The sequence below is a fragment of the Sinocyclocheilus grahami genome, unplaced genomic scaffold (assembly GCF_001515645.1).
Source record: "Sinocyclocheilus grahami isolate Dianchi unplaced genomic scaffold, SAMN03320097.WGS_v1.1 scaffold5.1, whole genome shotgun sequence".
Lineage (NCBI taxonomy): Eukaryota > Metazoa > Chordata > Actinopteri > Cypriniformes > Cyprinidae > Sinocyclocheilus > Sinocyclocheilus grahami.
The window spans coordinates 4,209,793-4,210,894 of record NW_015505184.1 but is presented as its reverse complement, the minus strand read 5'-3'; the positions used below and the strand labels follow the sequence as shown (position 1 = coordinate 4,210,894).

The following is a 1,102-nucleotide window of genomic DNA, read 5'->3' as shown; positions in this document are numbered from 1 at the left end:
ATTATTATTATCATCATTATTATAATTATTATTTACTCTTACAGTTACGTGATGCGTTTCTGGTCTCAAATTGTAGCTTTTTACTTCTTACAGTTTATAAATGTGTGCATTTCTGTCATTATGGTTCTTTTCCACAACACTGAATGTTGTAACAAAGGTAATAAAGAGTTGGTTATTATTATTATTAAGTCTCTTTCCGGCTCAGACTGCATAGGTTAAGTTTATGGGTCTGTCACGTGATGAACGAACGACTCAGAAAAACCCGAAGACTCGAGAGATGAACTAATCAATTCTCTTTCCGGCTCAGACTGCATTGGTTATACTTATGGGGCTGTCACGTGATGAACGAATGACTCGAAAAACCCGAAGACTCGAAACAGGTGTTAAAAAATATTTTGCACAGGAGAGACATGGTGTTGTTTCCAAACAAAAGGAAATATATCGTTATCGGCCAAAATGAGTTGAAAAATATCAGCATATTGCCAAAAATCCAATATCGTTCATCCCTAAAAATTATTATACAGTTGAATTATCAATTTGATTGCTCTGCCACTATAAGATGAGAACAAAACAACTTGAACTGAATTGAGCTGAATTATGACACTATTGTCTTCTATAGAGCTCCTTTATACCTGAATCAAAATTATTTGTACCGAATAAAGAGCTAAATGTGACTTGATTTAACCAACGTGTAATCAGTGGAATTGATGAAACATGATTCCTTAGGTGAAGTTGTTGGAGGCTATGGAGCATATGGACAAGGAGACATTTGATTTTAAGTTTGGCCAGGAGCTTGTGTACACCACACCCCTGAGTGACGGGCGGCTGGTGGAGCTGATCCCAGGAGGCAGTGGAGTGGTGGTCCGATATGAAGACCGCATGGAGTTCATACGCCTGGTACAGAAATCCAGACTAGAAGAGAGTAGGGAACAGGTAATACTACATTACAAAGTATACTGAGACTATTATAATTGAGATCAACAGAAAAAGGTTTTTTTTGCTAAGCATCTAGTTTTTTCGATCAGTCCGTAAAATTCTGTGCTGTGTTTCTGTGTTCAGATTGCTGCCATGCAGGCAGGACTGGTGAAAGTGGTGCCGCAAG

General features: G+C 38.1%; 1 protein-coding gene across 1 annotated transcript in view; it reads left to right on the top strand.

Annotated features, from left to right (window-relative positions):
- Positions 1-1,102, top strand: part of LOC107586003 (E3 ubiquitin-protein ligase HECTD3-like) — a 44,988-nt gene that overhangs the window by 26,261 nt on the left and 17,625 nt on the right. The window contains exons 16-17 of the mRNA XM_016273219.1: positions 727-933; positions 1,060-1,102. Of these exons, the coding sequence (XP_016128705.1) occupies positions 727-933; positions 1,060-1,102 (250 nt within the window). The remainder of the gene's footprint in view (positions 1-726; positions 934-1,059) is intronic.